This window comes from Antechinus flavipes, chromosome 1 (genome assembly GCF_016432865.1).
Source record: "Antechinus flavipes isolate AdamAnt ecotype Samford, QLD, Australia chromosome 1, AdamAnt_v2, whole genome shotgun sequence".
In the NCBI taxonomy this organism is placed as follows: domain Eukaryota; kingdom Metazoa; phylum Chordata; class Mammalia; order Dasyuromorphia; family Dasyuridae; genus Antechinus; species Antechinus flavipes.
In genome coordinates, this window is record NC_067398.1 from 295649789 (window position 1) to 295670611 (window position 20823).

At 35.3% G+C, this 20823-nt stretch overlaps 1 protein-coding gene across 2 annotated transcripts in view; it reads left to right on the forward strand.

The window, feature by feature from the left end:
• The window catches only part of SNX29 (sorting nexin 29), a 692162-nt gene that overhangs the window by 9201 nt on the left and 662138 nt on the right, over positions 1–20823 (forward strand). For both annotated transcript variants that reach the window (XM_051962973.1, XM_051962964.1), the window contains exons 2-3: positions 10840–10904; positions 11527–11579. In XM_051962973.1, the coding sequence (XP_051818933.1) occupies positions 10840–10904; positions 11527–11579 (118 nt within the window). The remainder of the gene's footprint in view (positions 1–10839; positions 10905–11526; positions 11580–20823) is intronic.

Genomic DNA, 20823 nt, shown 5'->3' on the forward strand with positions numbered 1-20823 from the left:
CTATCTACAAATCCAGTCCTTAAATTTTTCTTTGAGCTTTAGTCTTAAATCACTGTTGCCTTATGGACATCAGATCTCATCTCAAACTTGACATGTTTAAAGTAAAGTCTTCCTTTTATTATGTATAGAATAGGGTTGATAATATTTTTCTTTTTTTGTGTTGAGTATCAATTAAGATGTGTATAAAATTTTTATATTAATGAAAATTTCCATTGCTTTCATTTAGGCAGGAGATTTTGGTAATATATATCTAAACATTTAGACCTTTAATGCTTATTTGACATTGGTAAACAAAACTGACCATAAAGCAGTATTAGAGAAAAAATAAATTGATTAAATCGATCTGGTCATTCCAAATATAAAGCAAAGAATTCTCCCAAGACCCAAACAAAAAGTTTTTTGAAAAAATTGGAGATTGAAAGTTTTCTTTTCTGCAGACTATGACTGAAATTTGGAAAGAGAAGGCTGATGTTGTTGTAAGGGGAAACCTATGATGCTTTTCAGATTTTATTGAGAACAGAAGACCGGAAACAATAATTGTCACTGGTAACAGTAGATTCAAGGATTCAAGATTGCAAAATTAAATATAAAGAGTTTTATCTTCCCTCCTCACCAGTATTGGTGAAACTCATTTTGAACTGAAGATTCTGATAGTCCAAAGTCAGATGAGCCAAGTTTCTCTATTAGTAATATCTCACATTTTAAAAGTACTTTTTAAAAAATATCTTTGCGAGTTATATATTATAGTTATAGGACAGGAAACAGGCTCAGAAAACTTGAGTGACTTGTACAATGTCACATAAATGGTGAATGGGGAACCTGCAAACTCTCCAAATCTTTTGCCCTTTCTACTCTGGTGGAAAAGGCCTTGATATAATCTGTGTTGCACAAAATAAAACTTATTTTTAAGAATCTGAATTTTTCTCTTAAGCTTATTTATTTCTCATGTCTGCCAACTAATATTTAAGTATCACTGTGTGCCAGACATTAAGCAAATACTGGGATTACAAAGAAAGTAAAAACCATCTCAGACCTCAAGAAACTCACATTCTAGTGGGAAAACAATATATAAACGACTAGAAAACATAGGGCAAATGGGAGGAAAGGCTCCAGAAATGGGAATAGTGGGGAAGGTCTCTTTAAAATGTAGGATTTGTGCTAAGTGAAATGAGCACAACGAGGAGATCATTGTATACCTCAACAACGATACTATTTGAGGATGTATTCTGATGGAAGTGGATCTCTTCGACAAAGAGATCTAACTTAGTTTCAATTGATCAAGATGGACTGAAGCAGCTACATCCAAAGAAAGAACACTGGTAAATGAGTGTAAACTGCTTGCATTTTTGTTTTTCTTCCTGGATTATTTCTACCTTCTGAATCCAATTCTTCCTGTGCAACAAGAGAACTGTTCGATTCTGCACACATATATTGTATCTAGGATACACTGTGACATATTTAACTTTTATAGGATTGCTTGCCATCTGGGGGAGGGGGTGAAGGGAGGGAGGGGAAAAGTCAGAACAGAAGTGAGTGCAAGGGATAATGTTGTAAAAAAATTACCCAGGCATGGGCTCTGTCAATAAAAAGTTATAAATAAAAATTAAAAAAAAGAAGAGGAAAAAAAAAATAACATGTAGGATTTGAGTTGTGTTTTGAAGCCAGAGAAGCCTAGAGGCAAAAATGAAGAAGGAAGGATTCCAAAGCTGAGGCATACCCACTGAAAAGGCATGGAATTGAGAGAGAGAATATCCTATTTGGGAAACAGTAAGAAATATAGAGTAAAAAGAGGAGTATAAAACTGGAAAAGAAGAGAGGATCAGGTTGTGAAGGTCTTTAAAAGAAAAAGATATATTTGATTCTGGAAGTAATAGTGAGCCACAGTTCCTAGTGAGGGACAGGGTGACTTGGTCAGATAAATACTTTGGGAAGATCATTTGGCTTGTATGGAGGATATCATTTTGCTAGAATGGAGGATAGTTTTAAGTAGGGAGAGATTTGAGGCTTATGAAACCTTAACCCCAAATGACTGGAAATCCATAGCTAGGACATGTGTAGAACCTGGACAAAATTTGTTGTGGCTTTCGGAGTATCATGAGTTATGTAGGATTCAAGCCCAATGCAACAGGCAAACAGGAGCTATTGTACAAATCACTTTTGACCAACTAGCTGGTGAAGGTCAGTATGCAGAGAGTTCAGAACAGATTTATTATCCCATAATGGTATATGAGCAAATTTCTAAGGCTGTAATAAAAGCTTGGAGTTCTCTCCCTGGACAGAAGGATGGAAGTAAAGCTTTTACAAAAATAGAGCAAGGTCCCAATGAATCTTTTGCAGATTTTGTGGGCTGTTTGCAAATAGCTGTAATAAGAACCATTGGAGATAATGCTGCCACAGAAATAATGACCGACATCTGGCTAAGGAAAATGCCAATGCATTTGCAAAATAATTATATGGGGATTAGACAGAGATGCTCCTTTAGAGGAGATCATAAGACACTGTGTCACAATGGGCACAAATGCTTATTATGCACAGACTATGATGAACATGGAAAAACAAGGTCCCTTTTGGCAAGGGACTTCTAGAGAAACTCGTAGATGTTTTCAGTGTGGAAAAGTTGGACATTTGAGAGCTCATTGTAGATATGGAGATAGAGTGAGAAGATAGGGTGAGAGAATAAAACCTAAAACCCTATGTCCAAAATGTAACCGAGGTTTTCACTGGGCCTCTGAATGTAAATTGACCCAGAGAAATGAAAGGCAGGGTCCAGCTCCAAGATAGCAGTCAAAAGATAGGTGGGGCATGATAGCAGCTGAGGTTACACCCAGAGAGTCACATTTTCATGTGCCTTTTCACTCAGAAACAAGTGAAGAGTGAGCAAAGGGCAGAGTTCAGTATGGTTTACAGTTTGGCCTTCACTATTAATTGTGTCTGTCATTGAGTAAAGGATAAATAAAAATTAAGCAGTTGGAGAATTTTTTTTCTGTCCATATGTCAGCTATAAAATTGTTATTTTTGAAAGTATTTTGGGGAATAAAGTGAGTGAGTTAGTCTTCCTCTTTAGTAACCCTGTAACAGCCAGAGAAGCTTATTTTCATGTAAGAGAATATGATTGAGTTTGAGTTATTTTCAGACCAAAGGTTGATTTGTTTTAATCAATCAATCAAAAAAAAAAATTAAGTACATGTCATATGCCAGGTACTATGCTAAGTTCTGAGTATACAAAAAAGAGGCAAAAGTCACCTTCTTCCTCCAAGGAGCTTACAATCTGATAGAGATAACACACTAAGCAAACTATATACAGACAGCATAAATGTACAAAGTAAAGGCATTGTCGGGGGGTAGGGGGAGGAAGAGGGATTGGGGAAGGCTTTTTCTAGAAGGAGGAGTCTTTGTTGGGCTTAAAGAAAGTCAGGGTAAGTCAGTAGTTGGAATGGAGGAGAGTGTTTTAGGTTTGGGGGGACAACCAAAGAAAATGTCCAGGGCTAACAGATAGGTGTCTTCTGTGTGGAATAGTAAGGAGACCAGTGTTACTAAAGTATGTGGAGGGGAGTAATTGTAAGAAGACTGAAAAGGTAAGAAGGGGTTAGGTTAAATGCCAAATAACATTTTGTATTTGCTGCTAAAGGTAATAGAAAACCACTGGGAGGTTATTGTTGTGGGTATGGGTGATGACATGATCATATTTATACTTTGGGAAGAGTGGCTGAATTGAGGATGGATTGAAGAGGGGAGATGTTGGAATCCTAGTGTTAACTTGAAACAAGTTACTAAGTAGAACTAATTGATACAGTGCTTGTGTTCACACTTTTACTCATTGGAGTTCACACGTTTGGGAGATTTCAGGGTTTAGTATAAGATATCGGAATTCACACCTCCCTTGAAGCTTTTAGGGCCAGAGAGCATTCTGGGAAGAAACCCATAATCCCTCTCTCTTGTATCCCACAATTCCTCTCTCTCATATATAAGAAAACAGACAGAGACTCTCGGACAGAGTTCAGCTGAAGATTGAGAAGGGAGCATCAGTTCAGTTGAGGAGAAGCACTCTCTCGGAGGCACAACCAGATTCATCTTCATCTCACACCACTGTGGTTGGTGGCTGGGCTCCTGCACTTCCCCCACTGAGACCAAGCTGGTCTGAAAGACTCGCCAGAAAGCTAGCCGAGCCCCAAGTGAAGGAGACAAGAGATTCATTCCATCTTTGTCCTGGCTGGAGGCTGAAGAAAGCAGAGGCAGAGGCTGAAGTGTGGTGATCTTTTTCTTTTAAAACAAGTAGAATAGTTTTCTCTGGGTGAGAGAGCAGGTAGGATTCTCGGGGAGGTTTTCTTGGAGGCAGCTTTAGTATCAGTTGAAAGTAATAATCACCTCAAAATGCAGCCAGGTGATAAAAATTCAGATCTTTTATTGTCTCTAATATAGCCGGTTAGCTTAGAGCCTTCTGAATGTCTCCAAATCCAAAGGTTTTGTCCTTCAGCCTCTGCCTCTGCTTTCTTCAGCCTCCAGCCAGCACAAAGTTGGAATGAATCTCTTGCCTCCTTCACTTGGGGCTCAGCTAGCTTTCTGGCGAGTCTTTCAGACCAGCTTGGTCTCAGTGGGGGAAGTGCAGGAGCCCAGCCACCAACCACAATGGTGTGAGATGAAGATGAATCTGGTTGTCTGCTGAACTCTCGACTTGTAGCTTCTTCCTCTGAAAAGTCTTCTTCCGCCACCAGCCAGCCAAGTGGAAAATATTCTGCAGAATCTCTCTTCACTGGGTTTATATAGGACTCTTCTGAGAGAATGGGATTATGGGTTTTCTTCCATAGTGCTCTCTGGCCCTAAAAGCTTTAAGGGAGGTGTGAATTCACAAAGTTACAAAGTTTACTTTGTGAATCTGGGGTACTTGTGATCTCCGATGAGTAAAGGTGTAAACACAAGCATTGTACTAATTAGTTCTACTTAGTACCTTGTTTCAGGTTCTGGCCCAAAACATCTTCTTGTAAGATCAGATCAATAATCTATCAACTCTAATGAGTTAGCATTGTAAAGATTCCAACACTGAAGGACAAATCTTTGGATTTGGAGACATTCGGAGGGAGCTCTTGGAAGCAAGAGGCAGAAGCAAAGGACAAAGCTGCAAGAGCTTTTAGAACTAAGCAGAGAGTTAGGCCTCTAAGCTAACCAGGCTATATTGGAGATAATAAAAGATCTGAACTTTTATCACCTGGCTGTGTTTTGAGGTGATTATTACTTTCAACTGAAACTAAGGTTGCCTCCAAAAAACCTCCCCGAGAAACCTGCTCTCATCCAGAGAAAACCATCTTTTATATTATTTTAAAGAAGAACAAGAACTCCAACAGGGAGAGACCTGAGGCAGCCAGACCCACTAGCTGGCTGTTGTAATAGTTCAAGAATGAGATGAGGCTAACTACTGATTGGGCAATATTCTATGGGCATGTGCTTGGAAAATGGCCTTTCTCACTATCCTGTGCTGGCTCAATGATTGGTGTACACAGAGGATTATAGAAGGGACTAGGGGGTGGAGTAAGACTAGCCAGAGTCACACTTGTACGGTAGATGAGGGAGATGGCCATGGGAAGATTCTCTTCCATCCCCTTCACTTCTACCCCTAAAGACCAAGAATAAAGGCTAAGGACTTTTGCTTAGCCTGACTCCGGCTGATTCTGGGGTGTCCTGAATGCTAGCGAGGTAGTCATACTGGTATGTCTTGGTTCCTTCTCATCCATGTCTTGGTAGCATAGCTGAGCCTGGTGTCCCTTATCAATTCCTGAGCTCAAACTCAGTTACAGAAGTGAAATTCCTGTGAGTGCTGCTGAGGTTACTTCCCAACCCAGCAAGCTCCACAGCTTACTGTTTAAGTGGCACTAGTTTGGAAGTGTTTATACATTCTTTGGATCTTCTCTATTTTATTCTCTGGAATATCATATTCTAAGACCTCCAGTCCTTTTAATGTAGAAACTGTTAATTCTTGTATTATCCTGATTGTAGCTGTACAATATTTAAATTGTTTTTTCTCGGCTCCTTGCAATATTTTCTCCTTGTTCTGGGAGCTCTGGAATTGTGCTATAATAATCCTGGAAGTTTTCATTTAGGGATCTCTTTTAGGAGGTGACTGGTGGATTCTTTTAATTTCTATTTTATCTCTGGTTCTAGAATATTAGGGCAGTTTTTCTTTTCTTTTTTATTTTTATTAAAGCTTTTTGTTTCTCAAAATATACGTATGAACAATTCTTCAACATTAGCCCTTGTACAACCTTATGTTCCAATTTCCTCCTCCTTCCCCCATGCCCTCCCCTTTGGCAAGTAGTCCAATATATGTTAAACATGGTAGAAATATATGTTAAGTCCAATATATGCATGCATGTTTATACAATTATTGTGCTGCACAAGAAAAATCAAATCAAACCAGTAAAAAAAAAAAGAGAGAGAAACAAAAAGAGTCAAAATGCTGTGTTGTGAACCACACTCAATTCCTATAGTCCTCTTTCTGGGTATAGATGGCTCTCTTCATCCCTGAACAATTGGAACTGGTTTGAATCATCTTATTGTTGAAGAGACCCATGTCCATTAGAATTGATCATCATACAGTCTTGTTGTTTTTGTGTATAATGGTCTCCTGGTCAGTTCATGGAAGTCTCTCCAGGCCTCTCAGAAATTATCTTGCTGGTCGTTTCCCACAGAACAATAATATTCTATAACATTCACATACCACAACCTATTCAGCCATTCTCCATCTGATGAGCATCCACTCAGTCCCCAGCCTCCTGCCACTACAAAAAGGGGTGCTATAAACACCTTTGCACACATGGGTCCCCTCCCTCCCTTAAGATCTTGGGAGATAAGCCCAGTAGAAACACTGCTGGATCAAAGGGTATATAGAGCTTGATAACTTTTTGAGCATTGTTCCAAATTGCTTTCCAGAATGATTGGATCTGTTCACAGTTCCACTAACACAGTTTTGCCACACTCCCTCCAACATTTATTACCATCCTTTCCTATCATGTTAGCCAGTTTGAGAGAGGTGTATCTCAGAGATGTCTTAATTTCCTTTTCTTGGATGAATAGTGCTTTGGAACATTTTTTCATATGACTAGAAATAGTTTCAATTTCTTCATCTGAAAATTGTCTGTTTATATCCTTTGACCATTATCAATTGGAGGATGGCTTGAATTTTTATAAATTTGAGTCAATTCTCTATATATTTTAGAAATGAGGCTTTTGTCAGAACCTTTAAATGTAATTTTTTCCCCCAGTTTACTGTTTCCCTTCTAATCTTGTCTGCATTAGTTTTGTTTGTACAAAAACTTTTTAACTTAATATCATCAAAATTATCTAATCAAAAATTTCTATTTTGTGATCAATAATGATCTCTAGTTCTTCTTTGGTCACAAATTTCTTCCTCCTCCACAGATCTGAGAGGTAAACTATCCTATGTTTTTCTCATTTGTTTATAATATCATTCTTTATGTCTCAATCATGAACCCATTTCGACCTTATCTTGGTATACAGTGTTAGATGTAGTCAATGTCTAGTTTCTGCAGGGCAGTTTTTCTTGATAATTTCTTGGAAGATGATATTTAAGGTTTTTTTTGGATCAGAACATTCAAGTATTCCTATAATTATTAAATTATCTCTCCTGGATCTATTTTCTAGATGGTTTTTTTTTAAATTTTATTTTATTTAATAATAACTTTGTATTGACAGAATCCATGCCAGGGTAATTTTTTACAACATTATCCCTTGTACTCGCTTATGTTTCGTTTTTTCCCCTTCCTCCCTCCACCCCCCTCCCAAGATGGCAAGCAGTCCTATATATGTTAAATATGTTGCAGTATATCCTAGATATAATACATATTTGCAGAACCAAACAGTTCTCCTGTTGCACAGGGAGAATTGGATTCAGAAGGTAAAAATAACTCGGGAAGAAAATCAAAAATGCAAATAGTTCACATTCGTTTCCCAGTGTTCCTTCTTTGGATGTAGCTGTTTCTGTCCATCATTTATCCATTGAAACTCAGTTAGGTCTCTTTGTCATAGAAATCCACTTCCATCAGAATACATCCTCATACAATATCGTTGTCGAAGTGTATAATGATCTCCTGGTTCTGCTCATCTCACTTAGCATCAGTCCATGTAGGTCTCTCCAAGCCTCTCTGTATTCATCCTGTTGGTCATTTCTTACAGAACAATAATATTCCATAACATTCATATACCACAATTTACCCAGCCATTCTCCAATTGATGGGCATCCATTCATTTTCCAGTTTCTAGCCACTACAAACAGGGCTGCCACAAACATTTTGGTACATACAGGTCCCTTTCCTTTCTTTAGTATCTCTTTGGGGTATAAGCCCAGTAGAAACACTGCTGGATCAAAGGGTATGCACAGTTTGATAACTTTTTGGGTATAATTCCAGATTGCTCTCCAGAATGGTTGGATTCGTTCACAACTCCACCAACAATGCATCAGTGTCCCCGGATGGTTTTTTTTTTTTTAAATGAGATATTCTTCTATTTTTTCATTCTTTTGATTTTGTTTGATGTCTCATAAAGTTATTAGCTTCCATTTGCCCAATTTTAACTTTTAAGGAATTATTTTTTTCAATGAACTTTTGTACTTTCTTTTTCATTTGATTAATTCCATTTTTTAAGGAGCTCTCTTCAGTAATATTTTGTATATCTTTTCCCATTTGATCAATTTTGATTTTCAAGGCATTCTTTTCATTGGATTTTTATGTATTTTTTACCATTTGGCCTATTCTCTCATTAAGGTGTTCTTTTCTTTTTCTTTTTTTTTTTTTAATAATAATAGATTTTTATTTTTCAAAATACATGATAAATAGTTTTTAATACTCACCCCTGCAAAATTTTGTGTTTCAAACTTTTCTCCTTCCTTCCCTACGTCTCCCTTCTCCTAGACAGCAAGCAATCCAATATAGGTTAAACATGCAATTCTTCTAAACATATTTCTACATTTGTCATTCTGTATAAGAAATCAGATCAAAAGGGGGAAAAAATGAGAAGGAAAAAAACAAGCAAGCAGACAACAACAACATAAAAGGTTTAAATACTATGTTGTAGTATTTCACATTCAGTAATTCAGTATCGACAATCCTCTCTCTGGATGCAGATGGTTTTCTCCATTATCAGATTTACTGGAATTGGCATGAATCACCTTATTATTTTTTTTTAATTAAAGCTTTTTATTTTTGAAACATATGCATTGGTAATTTTTCAACACTGACCCTTGCAAAAGCTTTTGTTCCTATCTCTCCCCCTTCCCCCACACCCTTCCCTAGATGGCAAGTAATCTGTGTTAAACATAGTAAAATATATGTTAAATCCAGTATATATATTTATACAGTTATCTTTCTATACAACAAAAATCAGACCAAAAAGGAAAAAAAGTAAAAAAGAAAACAAAATGCAAGCAAACAACAACAAAAAGAGTGAGAATGTTACGTTGTGATCCACATTCAGTTCCCATAGTCTTCTCTCTGGGTGCAGATGGCTCTCTTCATCACAAGATTATTGGAACTGGCTTCAATCATCTCATTGTTGAAAAGAACCACATCCATTATTATTGATGGTCACGTCCTTTCCTGTAATAAGGAGTAGCCATTGACTGGCTGATTATCCCTCAAAAGAATTTGGCACCTTAAAAAGAATGAGCAAATTTCTACATTATAAGCATATCTTTTATAGGGAAAATATAACCTGGGGAGTGGTGGTGATGACATCATAACTTGGGTTTCTGATTGGACACAGTAAGTACAATTACTAGAGTTCTTCACTTAATTTGAACAAAAGGCCTGATCAAAATCAAACAGGTTTACTCTTTTTTCTATCTGTACTCCTCCCTGCTTGATTCTGGGAATTGCTCCTTTCCAGATTGTTTCTGTACAGAGCTTCAGGCTTTCTCTACAAATGCCTCTCTGGCTACCCAGGACCTCATCATTAGAAGAAAAACTTGTCCCAAATGAAAAGGTCTTTGTTTAGAGACCGTGGTTACTTTTTAAAGGCAGTTATTTGTCTTTGTACTAAAGGGAGAAGAACTTAAGGGTTTAACAATCTGAAAAAATAAAAGAGAACCCCTAGAAAGGATGATATAATTTATTTTATCAGTTCTTGGATAAATATACATGATTTATTTAAACTTCAAATTGTTTGTACCCCCAAATTCCACCATACTCTAGTAAATTTAATTGTGTACTTGAATTAGCTCTCATTTGTCTTAATAAGAAAACCCAGACTACCATGCTGAGTTTCAAACTGGCACTACTTAAAGGGCAAATTGACCTGAGTGTAGTCCAGGGAAAAGAAAGAAAAACTTATTATTTCTATTGGGTAAAATATAGCACAAAGTAAACTTTCAGCTAATTAAAGAGCAGAATGTATTTATAGAAACATGTTCAAAATGTGTTTCAGGATCCTGAGTGAGAAAGCTAGTAGGGAACATATCATCAGGTTAGAATGAAAGTCTGTGAATACATATCCTTCTTTGGTAAGTTGCAGACAGTAGTGTGAAAAAAGGTTAATGTTTTTTAGGTGACTTTTTCAATGTAACATTGCATTTTTAACATTTATGTCAATTCGGCCTGAAGCATAATAGATGCATCATAAATGCATGTTGACTTTACTTGTACTTTTTAGGAATTAATCTTAGTAATATTTAGGAAGTTTGGTTAATATTTGTTTTCCTTAGTAAGAATAACTTGGGTTATAGTTTAACATTGTTTTTAGAGATGATCACTTCAGTAGGGAAAATCATTTGTGTGATATATCAAGTTATAAGATATGTCTGATAAATAAAATTAACATAATTTTGTTGAATTTTAGGATCACAGAGTAATGATACTAAAAGACAGTTTCTGCTAGAACGGCTACTGGATGCGGTTAAACAGGTAAGGAGAAAAACCTGCTATATTAGTGAGATTGTGCAGTTATATTGTCTTCAATGTCAAGGAATTCTCCTTTTGTTGTTGTGTGTAGGAAAGGTTTTTTCCACGGTTTCAGCCATTAATAGTAGACAGCCTTTATGAGTTATAGAGACCTACAAGGTTCATTATCGAGTTTTTTTCAGTAATTTTCAAGTAGCTCTTCGACAATAAATTGGTGATAAGTGTTTCCTTGTTCATTTTTAAACATGAACTTTTCCTTACTTTTTAAAAAAATAATCAGAGGGCCAGTTTGCTTGTTGACTTTTTAGTCTTGTGATAATAGCCAAAGTACAGCAAGATTTTGATTCAGCATCTTGGATTTGTCCTTCCTATGCCCTCTTTTCATTTCCCCCTCAGAATTGGTTGTCCATAGTTGTTTTTATGTTTTCTCTTCCATTAGACCATGAGTTCTTTGAGAGCAGGGACTGTCTTTTGTTTTTCTTTATATTATCTTAGCATAGTTTCCAGCACATAGTAGGTATTTACTACATTTTAATGATGGATTGATTTAAAATGTTCCATGTCTCACCATTAATGCCTTTTTTTTTTTTTTTTTTTTTTTTTTTTTTTTTTTTTTTTGGTGCAGTGCCAAATCCGCTTTGGAGGGAGAAAGGAAATAGCATCAGATTCTGATAGCAGGTAAAAGATTCCTTTAAAAAAACTCTTGTAAGCCAATTTTGAAATTATATAGAAAAGTTGAAATGCTTCTTACCTGAAAGCTAACAGGTGTTATAATCAAATTTGGTTTATTTACTGTATCTTGTGTAATTTATCATTTATTTGAAATATCACAGTATTTCAAATAATGTTTAAAGCAATGAAGAATTAGGTTTGAGTCCTTCTCTCTCTCTCTCTCTCTCTCTCTCTCTCTTTCTCTCTCTCTCTTTCACACACACACACACACACACACACACACACACACACACACACACACTGTGTGTGGCCTTGGGTAAGTCATTTAACCTTTTAGTAGTCTAGGCAACTCTCTAAGACCATAAGTTAAAGACCAGGAGTTGGTTGACCTCCTTTTGTAGGTGATTTCACCATTTTGAAATACTACTTAGTGCAAATGCTTTTCTGTGCTTCTGGTTGATGTGAATATATTTGTGAGAAGTTTTCTTACATTGTTCTCAATAGATGTTGGAGGTAGATTTTACATATTTGTCCCCTTTTCTTCACTGTAACTTGGTATTAATTTCTAAATTAGATTTTTCTCATTTCAAAATTTTTTTCCCTTACAGAAAAGAGAACTTTTTGAAAATCAGTTTAGCAGAATAAATGAAAGGTATTATTCATAAAAATGAATAATAAATGAAGTTATTCAGAGATAAAAGAGCATGAAAATAAACTTTTGTAAAGGTTTTTTAGATTAAGCTTTCACATATATGATTTAAGAAAAACTGATTTAGTGGAATACGGTCATATTGACTCTAGCTGCAATGATTTTTGCATTACTTTGTATTTTAATAGCTTGCATTTATCTGAAGCTTTAAGGTTTGCAAATCATTTTACATATTTTATCTCTTTTAATCCTCAGTACAATCTCATATTACAGATGAGGAAAGTGAGTTTGTGAGAAGTTAAGTGACCTGCCTAGCCTCATAGTATCTGAGGCAGAATTCCAGTTCTGGGCTTCCTAACTTCTTCTATCTGTGCCAACTAATTGCCCCATGTGCCTCTTTTGTATACATGTTAGTTGACCCCTGCAGAGGGTAAGCTACTTAAGGGCAGGTATGGTTTAATTTTTTTTTGTATCTCTGACACTTAGCACAGTGTCTGGTATATCATAAATGAATCACTGGCCTCGGAATCTGAGTTGGAATCCTTTCTTAGTTATTTCAAGCTGTGTCATCTTGAATAAGGCACTTATTTTTATTTATTTATTTATTTTTATTTAAGCTTTTTAGTCATAAAGCATATGCATGGGTAATTTTTTCCAATATTAACCCCTGTCTAACTCCCTGCCACAAATTTTCTCCTTCTTTCCCTCATACATGTCAAGTATACCTAAATACATGCCAGATCCAATATGTGTGTACATATTCACACAGCCATCCGGTTACTTGAGAAAAATCAAATCAAGAAGGAAGAAAAATAAAAACTGAGGACAAAAAAAGAAAATGCAAGCAAATAATAACAGAGAGAATGAGAATTCTGTGCTTTGTTCCATCCTCTATTCCCATGGTTCTCTGGGTGTAGATGGTTCTCTTCATCACTGCACAAGTGGAACTGGTCTGAATCATCTTAATGTTGAAGAGAGCCACATCTGTCAGAATTGATCATCATATAGTCTTGTTGTTGCCATATATAATGATCTCCTGGTTCTTCTCATTTCACTCAGCATCAGTTCATGTAAGTCTCTCCAGGCTTCTCTGAAATCATCCTATTGGTCATCTCTTACAGAACAATAATATTCCGTAGCATTCATATACTATAATTTATTCAGCCATTCTCCAAATGATGGGCATCCACTCAGTTTCCAGTTTTTTGCTACTACAAAGAGGGCTACCACAAACATTCTTGCACATACAGGTCCCTTTCCTTCCTTATAGATCCCTTTGGGATATAAGTTCAGTAGAAACACTGCTGGATCAAAGAGTATGCACAGTTTGATAACTTTTGAGCATAGTTCCAGATTGCTCTCCAGAATGGTTGGATTCACAGTTCCACCAACAATGCATCAGTGTCCCAGTTTCCCCACATCCCCGCAAACATTTGTCTTTATCTTTTCCTGTCATCTTAGCCAATTCTGACAGATGTGTAATGGTATCTCAGAGTTATCTTGATTTGCATTTCTGGGATCAATAGTGATTTGGAGCACCTTTTCATGTGGCTACAAATAGTTTCAATTTCTTCATTTGAAAATTGTTTATTCATATCTTTTGACCATTTATCAATTGGAGAGTGGCTTGAATAAGTCACTTATAACCCATTTCTTCATCTGTTCAAAATGGATAACAACAGCACCTACTTCCACAAGATGATTGTGAGACACATAAGACATATGTGGAAAGTGCTTTGAAATCTGTAAAGCTTTATATGATTGTTGTCTATTAGTAGTTTCATTGTTAGGTACTCATTAAATGCTTGTTCAGGTGAATTGAATTGAATATACAGTTTGTACAAGAAGCCCAAAGGGATTACATTCTTTTTGGTAGCTTTTCTTTAGAGTAGATCATTGTCATCATCTTTAATTCCTGATGTTATTATGCTTACTTTGTAGAAAACATTGCGACTTTATTTAATAGTTCATCAGGCCACTGCATGTCCATATATGTCTTTTTAATTACTGATAAACTGGCATCTTCCTGTTCCTCTTTTATGAATGTTCCTTTGCTGCTTCTTCTTTTTTTTTTTTTTTGGGAGATACTTCATTTTCATAAGATTCTTTGACAACTTTTGTTTTAATATCCTCTGCATTTCTCAATACATGTCCTTTTTCTCCCCTCCCAAAAAGTTAACCCTATGACAAAGAAGTTTAAAAAAAAGAAAAAAAATAGTTCAGCAAAATTAACCAACATATTAAAAAAAAATTGTATTATGTGAAGTACTCCACACCCATTGTACCTCCTCTGCAAAGGCAAGGACAACTAGTGCTTTCTCATCTCTCTTTTTTTAGAACTAAACTTGGTTGCTATAATTTCACAATAATCAGTTTCAGTTGCTCTGTTGTTGTTTCCATTTCCATTGTGTATGTTGTTTTCTTCTGTTTACTAGGTTCTTAGAATCATGGATTTAGAGCTAAATGGAAACTTTAAAGGCCATCAATCCAGTCCCCTCATTTTATACATGGAGAAACTGAGTCCAGAGACTTTTACTAACTTGACCAAGATTACATAGCTAGAGAGTCCATGAAGCAGGATTTGAATTCTGGTCTTCCTGACTCCCTCCCACCCCCTGTATTATCTGTGCCTTCTAGTGACCTGAAGCAACATGGGCTGGGGAATACCTTTCCAGCAAGTCAGGGGAGAAGTCTACCACTGAACCACTCAGGAATAGGGGCCTTCCTATGTTTTCCTGTATTCATCATATTCATCATTTCTCACAGAGTAGGAATATTTTAGTACATCGTAATATTTTATTATGTTCATACACGACTGCTTATTTAGCTATTCCCCAATTCACAGGCAACTACTTTCTACTTCTTGATCGTGAAAAGTGTTGGTGCAAATATGTTGGAATATGTTTCTATTCTTTTTTTCACTGACCTTTACCTACATACTTAGTAGTGGGATATCTGGAATTAAGAATATGGGCAATTCTGTCACTTCATTAGCACTATTGATTAGCCAAAACCAGCTTGCCTCTGTAATTTGCATCTTCAGTGAGTTCTTATCTCTTGAATCTCTCATCTCCTCTTATATACTAATTCCTTCTCTGTTGCTTTCAAATGTATCCACTTCTTCCCCATCTTAAAAAACCAAAGCCCTTTAGCACTGTACCCCTTTTCCCTCATCCTCCCTTCCCCCAAAAAAATCTTTAGTAGATCCTCATACTCTTAAGCTCTTGTTGTATACCGCTCTTCCTTTGGTCAACTGCTTGAAAAAGCTATCTGTATTTGCTGCCTTTACTTTCTTTCTCTCTTTTAATTCCTCAGTCATTTGTAACCTTTACTTTCAATGCCCTCCCTCAACTGAAACTACTCCCTTCAAAGTGACCAACATTTTCTTAATTGTCAAATCTGAACTTTTTGTAAATAGGCATTGTTTTCATGTTTTAAACTTGTATCCTCAGTACCTAGTAGCACTATGATTGACACATAGTTAGTTAGTGCTTAATCAAGTTATTGATTATTGAATATTTCCAAATTGCTTTCCAGAGTGTTTGGACTGATTAACATTTGCCAATGTTGCATTCATGGGTATTTACATAATTCTTCCAACATTTACTATTACCACATTTTCTCATTTTTGCTCATTTCTTTTGTTTGTGTTAAAATCATAGCATTAAATTATTTGGGGTAATGTTTCATATGATTTTCTATAGCCCACAATTGCTTTTTTTTTTTTTTTTTGATTATTTACCTACTAATAAATTGATTATAGCTTTTTATTTGCAAAACATATGCATAGGTAGTTTTTCAACATTGACCCTTGCAAAACTTTCTGTTCTAACTTTTCCCCTCCTTTCCCCCATCCTCTCCTCTAGATGGCAGATAGTCCAGTACGTGTTGAATATGTTAAAGTATATGTTAAATACAATATATGTATACATATTTATAGTTATCTTGCTGCTTAAGAAAGATTGGATCTAGAAAGAAGGTAAAAAAAAATACCTGAGAAGCAAAACAAAAATGCAAGCAAACAATAACAGAAAGAGTGGAAATACTATGTTGTGGTCCATACTCATTTCCCATAGTTCTCTCTCTGGGTGTAGCTGATTCTCTTCATTACTGAACAATTGGAATTGGTTTGGATCATCTCATTTTTTGAAGAGCCACATCCATCAGAATTGATCATCATATAGTATTGTTGTTGAAGTGTATAATGACTTCCTGGTTCTGCTCATCTCGCTTAGCATCAGTTTATGTAAGCTTCTCTAAAATCATCCTGCTGGTCATTTCTTACAGAACAATAATATTCCATAACATTCATGTACCACAATTTATTCAGCCACTCTCCAATTGATGGGCATCCATTCAATTTCCAGTTTCTGGCCACTACAAAGAGGGCTGCCATGAACATTTTTACACATATAGGTCTTTTTCCCTTCTTTAAAATCTCTTTGGGATATAAGCTCAACAGTAACACTGCTGGATCAAAAGGTATGCACAGATTGATAACTTTTTGACCATAGTTCCAAACTGCTCTCCAGAATGGCTGGATGCATTCACAATTCTACCAACAATGTATCAGTGTCCCAGTTTTCTCACATCCCCTCCAACATTCAGCATTATTTTTTCCTGTCACCCTAGCCAATCTGAGAGGCATATAGTGGTATCTCAGAATTGTTTTTATTTGCATTTCTCTGATCAATAATGATTTGGAGCACCTTTTCATATGATTAAAAATAGTTTTAATTACTTCATCTGAAAATTGTCTGTTTATATCCTTTGACCATTTATTAATTTGAGAATTGCTTGATTGATAAATTTGAGTCATTTCTCTATTTATTTTGGAAATGAGGCCTTCATCAGAACCTTTGACTATAGAAATGTTTTCCTAGTTTATTGCTTCCCTTCTAATCTTGTCTGCATTAGTTTTGTTTGTACAAAACCTTTTTAACTTAATACAATCAAAATTTTCTATTTTGTTATCAATAATGATCTCTAGTTCTTCTTTGGTGACAAATTTCTTCCTTCTCCACAGATCTGAGAGGTAAACTATCCTATGTTCTTCTAATTTATTTCTAATCTCATTCTTTATGCCCATTTTTGACCTTATCTTGATGTACGGTGTTAAGTAGCCCACAATTGCTTTTTAAAAAATTAATTTCAAAAAATTAGCCTTCCTTAACTTTTGCAAAAAATGGTTTGCATTTTTTTATTCTAATCTTAACAAAAATCAAGTAAGATGAGTATTTCTATATACAAAAGAAAAAAGAAAAAGAGAATTGTATATGAAGTAATATCTCTTGTGTACAGCTTGACTTTCCTTTTAAGAATATAACATGTCTTGTTTGTGCTTCTTTCCTTTTAAGAATATAACATGTGTTGTTTGTCTGTGCATTTAAAATAGTGCTTAATAGTTTTTTTCCTTTTTTTGTATTCCTATTAAAATTTATTTTCCAATAACCTTCTTAATTAAAAATAAAAAAAGGTTCTTGAAGCATAGATGCTTTGTTTAAACAAAACAAATCCTCACATTGTCCAGGTCCAAAAATGTATGTCTTATTCTGTACCTTGAATCTATCATTTTTGTCTTGAGGTGTACAGTGTGTTTCATTGTTAGTTCTCTGGCTTTATACTCTTTTACTTCTTTAAGACATATCCCACCTTCTCTTCCCAGATGAAATATTATTATTTATTTTTGTGAACAATCTGAAGTTTGGGGTTAGAAAATATCCTTGGTTTTGACGTTAGATTGCTTTTAAAAAAATTATTTAAGAATGAATCATCTTGTGTATGTGGGTGGTTGATGGTGTCCTTTATGTATGAAGGACAATATCATATTACAAGTTTTTGCTGAGTATTACATTTTCAGTGAATGTTGATGAACATTTATGAAGCACCCATTCTGTGTTAAGCATAGTACAAGGAAAAGAAAAGATATAATAAGTTACATTTATATGGCATTTGAATGTTTTTAAAAGGCATTTTAAAATATGGTATTAGATTTAGCCTTTACATTATACCCATTTGCCAGTGAGAAATCCAAAACTCAGGGAAATTTAGTCATACAGATTGTAATTTCGAGGCAGGAGTTTTGATCTCTATCCAAGTCTAACTAAATGAGTTATTAGGTGATCCAAAGTCACACAGCTACAAAGAGGTAGAATTTCAGTTCATCTGAATCTTTGCTTATTTTCCATTATGACCCTCCTGTCTCGGAGGAATACATGGACTTCTACCAGTGATTTTGATCCTATTTTCTTCTGTTGTTATTCACTTGGTTTTCCAGCTGGGTCTGACTCTGACCCTATCTGGAGTTTTCTTGGCAGAGATACTGGTGTGATTTGCCATTTCCTTCTCTAGCTCATTTAAAAGAAACTGAGGCAAATAGGACTTGCCCATAGCTATAAGTGTCTAAGTCCAGAGTTGAACTCAGGAAGAGAAGGTTTTTTTTTTGTTTTTTTTTTAACATCTTCTATTTTTTCTTTTTCTTTTTCTTTTTTTTTTTTGGTTTAGTTTGATTCTTGATGTCTCATTGAATGATTTGTTTCCGTTTGTTTTATTCTAATTTTAATGAATTATTTTCTTAAGTTACTTTTTAATTTTCTTTTGCATTTGACCAATTAAACTTTTAAAAGAGTTGTTTTGTTCATTGGATTTTTTTCATTCCACTAATTCTATTTTTCAAGGAGTTATTCTTTTACTATTTTGCCAAACTATTTTCTTCTTCTTCTTCTTTTTTTTTTTTTTTTGATAACTTTTTATTGACAAAACCCATGCCTGGGTAATTTTTTTATGACCTTATCCCTTGCACTCACTTCTGTTCCAATTTTTCCCCTTCCTCCTTCCACCCCCTCCCCCAGATGGCAAGCAGTCCTATATATGTTAAATATGTCACAGTATATCCTAGATACAATATATGTGTGCAGAACAGTTCTCTTGTTGCACAGGGAGAATTGGATTCAGAAGGTAGAAATAACCTGGAAAGAAAAACAAAAATGCAAGCAGTTTACATTCATTTCCCATTATTCTTTCTTTGGGTGTAGCTGCTTTTGTCCATCATTGATCAGTTGGAACTGATTTAGATCTCTTTGTCCAAGAAATCCACTTCCACCAGAATACATCCTCATACAGTATCATTGTTGATGTATATAATGATTTCCTGGTTCTGCTCATTTCACTTAGTATGTAAGTCTCTCCAAGCCTCTCTGTATTCATCTTGCTGGTCATTTCTTACAGAACAATAATATTCTATAACATTCATACCCAACCGTTTACCCAATTTACCCAACCATTCTCCAATTGATGAGCATCCATTCATTTTCCACTTTCTGGTTACTACAAAGAGGGCTGCCACAAACATTTTGGCACATACAGGTCCCTTTCCCTTCTTTAGTATCTTTTTGGGATATAAGGCCAGTAGTCGCACTGCTGGATCAAAGGGTATGCACAGTTTGATAACTTTTTGGGCATAATTCCAGATTGTTTTCCAGAATGGGTGGATTTGTTCACAGCTCCACCAACAATGGATCAGTGTCCCAGTTTTCCCGCATCCTCTCCAACATTCATCATTATTTTTTCCTGTCATCTTAGTCAATGTGACAGGTGTGTAGTGTATCTTAGAGTTGTCTTAATTTGCATTTCTCTGATCAATAGTGATTTGGATACTTTTAATATGAGTGGAAATAGTTTCAATTTCATCATCTGAAAATTGTCTGTTCATATCCTTTGACCATTTATCAATTGGAGAATGGCTTGATTTCTTATAGAGTCAATTCTCTATATATTTTGGAAATGAGGCCTTTATCAGAACTTTTAACTGTGAAGATGTTTTCCTAATTTGTTGCTTCCCTTCTAATCTTGTTTGCATTAGTTTTGTTTTTTTGTTTTTGTTTGCTTTTAAATTTGATGTAATCAAAATTTTCTATTTTGTGATCAGTAATGGTCTCTAGTTCATCTCTGGTCACAAATTTCTTCCTTCTGCACAAGTCTGAGAGATAAACTATCCTATGTTCCTCTAATTTATATATAATCTCGTTCTTTATGCCTAAATCATGGACCCATTTTGATCTTATCTTGGTATATGGTGTTAAGTGTGGGTCCATGCCTAATTTCTGCCATACTAATTTCCAGTTATCCCAGCAGTTTTTGTCAAATAATGAATTCTTATCCCAAAAGTTAGGATCTTTGGGTTTGTCAAACACTAGATTGCTATAGTTGATTATTTTGTCCTTTGAACCTAACCTATTCCATTGATCAACTAGTCTATTTCTTAGCCAATACCAAATGGTTCTGGTGACTGTTGCTTTATAATATAGGTTTAGATCAGGTACAGCTAGGCCACCTTCATTTGATTTTTTTTTCATTAATTCCCTTGAGATTCTCGATCTTTTGTTCTTCCATATGAATTTTGTTGTTATTTTTTCTAGATCATTAAAATATTTTCTTGGAAGATTGATTGGTATAGCACTAAATTTCATATCCCTAGAGGCCTACTTGCATAAAATAGAGAAAGAAAAGATCAATGAATTGGGCTTGTAGCTAAAAATGCTAGAAAAGGAACAAATTAAAACCCCCCAATCAAACACTAAACTTGAAATTCTAAAAATAAAA